Genomic DNA, 3058 nt, shown 5'->3' with positions numbered 1-3058 from the left:
CTCTCCCGGTAAGTAATTCCCTTCCCGGTAGGTAATTCCTCTCCTAGTAGATAATTCCTTTCCCGGTAGGCAATTCCTCTCCTGGTAGGTATTTCCTCTCCTAGTAGGTAGTTTCTCTCCTGGTAGGTAGTTCCGCTCCTTGTAGGTAGTTCCTCTCCAGGTAGGTAGTTCCTTTCCTGGTATGTAACTCCTCACCTGGTAGGTAATTCCTCTCCTGGTAGGTAGTTCCTCTCCTGGTAGGTCATTCCTCTCCTGGTAGGTAGATCATGCCAATAGGCGCTAATCTCTCATAACCATTGGGGTATCGGGTGATCTGTTTGTGCCTCAGATAGGCTGAGATGTTATTTGTAGTCTGACTCAGAAGTTGTAGATGATATACTAGATGTGCATATTCCCTTTGATATAGTAGATGTGCATATTTTCTTTGATATAGTAGATGTGCATATTCCCTTTGAGTATGACTCCCATCTGTATTCATACTGGCCGTTTAAGTTCGATTCGTGTTGCCCTTGTTGAGAGCCTGCGCACACATATCCATGTGAAGATTACAGATATGTGTACACATTTTTAATAGAATTTTTCATACAATGATTATTATATATTATATATTCAATTAAATATCAAATATCAAATACTAAATATTATTTAAAGAATTAAATATCAAATATTAAATACTAAATATTATATATCGAATATATGTATATTTGATATTAAAAATATCAAATAATAGAATATGTCCAGACCAACGAGCGGGAAGTCATTCATTCCCCATGCGGCGAAGAAAACAAACAAAACTTTCCGCATTCGGAAGAGCACTCTAAACAACACTTGGCAGCTGAGATTTGATTTCCAGGTCTACTATATCTTTAACTTAACTGGCCTATATACTAAAATTTCATTTCTTGAACTTAAAAGTCTGCGTATATAGGGCATATAAACCAACTTTTATTCCTTGACCTTAAAGTTTCACGCATGTAGTGCTTTTAAACTAACATTCACATTCCAGGTATGCTCGTCTTAATATCAATGTCTCGCCTATCCAGGGCTCGCCATAGGACTCATAATCCATAGCGAGGCTACTACCATTTGTTTTCCTTGGAAGTAGTAGGCCGAGTTATACGGCAGACAATACTTTGGCCACAGCCAACGGATCTCCATCGTTTTCCGCTAATAATTGGCAGTTCACCTGTATGTCGCCACCCAGCCCCAGCGAATGCAGGCGACGAAGCTCGGGTTCCCACTCATTGCACTCGGTGAGAATCATCCCTGAACGTAGCGCAAAGGTGGCAAGAACTATTAGCAACACACCCTACACAACCAAACAGCCTGGGCATCGCCTTGTTTGTACAGTTGGCTGTGAACGGGGTCTGGCATGTACGTACCTACACCGCTTCAACACCTGAAGTACCAGGCTAGTTGAGACTAGATATCGTTGGCCAGGCATTGGGACTTTTGGACTTGTTAGTCAATGAAGCAATGAGGTCTAGTGGTAGCTCTATAGAAGAAAACCATAGCGAGAAGCTGCTCACTCTGAAACAGCGCACATGCATACGATGTCCCTATGTATATTTAACATAATGACCATAGCGTCCCTCATACGACATCAGAGGCTTAAAATAAACCCTACAACCCTGAATACCTAAGCTTGGATTTCACCAGAGACCAGAAATGCAGCAAACCCGGATTATACCTACGCCTGGGAGATATCAAAGAACTTTGTAAATCAAACCCAAACCCAAAACCCTGAACTCAAGCCATGCGAGAATACCCTAAAACCTCAACTCTAAACCCTAGATACCTACCTATGCCTGGAATGCCGCGCAGTGGAGCCTGGGTATACAGTACGTGCAACGATACGACGCCATTGATAGATCCACTACTTCCCACTAACCCAAACTCCAAAACCCTAGAAACCTCAACTCTAAACCCTCGATACCTACCTATGCCTGGAATGCCGCGCAGTGGAGGCTGGGTATACAGTACGTGCAACAATACAACGCCATTGATAGAGTTACCGCTACTTGACCCCTGGATACGGCGAGATGCTCTACGTGACGCCCTGCGTACGGCTGTGGGTCCAACTAGCTGTAGACTGCCGCCTTTTTTCTTGCCACCTGCTTATTTTGTCATGTGACGGAATAATAATGATAACTTTATATATATATATATATATATATTTATAGCAAATGATGCGTGATCACAACCGTGCAGGTTGTCTTAATCTACGCAAAACGTATCATACACGCCTGTGTTTGTAGACATATCACAATAAACCCCTGCGTCTTATCAGCCGTCCTGCAGCACACGCCTGAAGTACATGCTTATATCACCTACATGGGAGGTACACGCGTATACCTACCTTCATCGGCTTCTCCTGAAGGCACAGACCGGTGCACGCAGTTGTCGGGTATCTTGGCACGGCAAGATTTATGCACATTCCAATTGCACCCTGAACACCTGTGGTATGCGTTCAAGTAAATTATTAGAACAGCCGGTCGTTCAGGATGGCGATCGACGAGCGAGCGTGTGTACGTTAAAGTAAGAAAGTTGAAACAGACTGCCCTTTCCAGTGTCTATAGAGAGACTGTGACAGTATCCGCTGAGGTTGGTAATGTGGTTATTGGCTATTGGTTTAGCGATGATTGAAGTGATTGGTATAGTTTTAGTGATGAGTAGTGTGATTGGTATTGTTCTAGGGATTACCCGATGGACTGGTATTAGCTTAGAGGTGGATATAACGACTGCGTAAGCTTCGAGGGGTGCAGATAGCGATTCCTATCAATAGGGGAGGGTGGAGAGATTGGGTAACTTTTCGGGGGCTAATAGAGTGATCGTTATCCATTTTAAAGGCAGATGAATTGAAAAACACATCACCGAACCGCAAGGAGGCTCTATGAATATGAAATGCAAAGATCAAGGGACTTCGCATTTAATACAAACACACAATATATATATATATACATTTACATATATATATATATATATATATATATATATATATATATATATATATATATATATATACACAATATATATATATATATATATATAATAATAA

At 41.7% G+C, this 3058-nt stretch overlaps 1 protein-coding gene across 2 annotated transcripts in view; it reads right to left on the bottom strand.

Moving 5' to 3' along the window:
- Positions 1 to 918: 918 nt before the first annotated feature.
- Positions 919 to 3058, bottom strand: part of SARC_11271 — a gene marked incomplete at its 5' end in the record, with an annotated part of 4162 nt that continues 2022 nt past the window's right edge. The window contains 3 exons of one of the 2 annotated variants that reach the window (XM_014294648.1): positions 919 to 1266; positions 1941 to 2117; positions 2360 to 2457. In XM_014294648.1, the coding sequence (XP_014150123.1) occupies positions 1115 to 1266; positions 1941 to 2117; positions 2360 to 2457 (427 nt within the window). In that variant the 3' untranslated portion in view covers positions 919 to 1114. The remainder of the gene's footprint in view (positions 1267 to 1940; positions 2118 to 2359; positions 2458 to 3058) is intronic. The other variant, XM_014294647.1, reaches the window with a different exon arrangement.

This window comes from Sphaeroforma arctica (assembly GCF_001186125.1).
Source record: "Sphaeroforma arctica JP610 unplaced genomic scaffold supercont1.1603, whole genome shotgun sequence".
In the NCBI taxonomy this organism is placed as follows: Eukaryota; class Ichthyosporea; order Ichthyophonida; genus Sphaeroforma; species Sphaeroforma arctica.
Note: the sequence above shows the minus strand (reverse complement) of the source record. Positions and strands in the feature narration are given on the sequence as shown.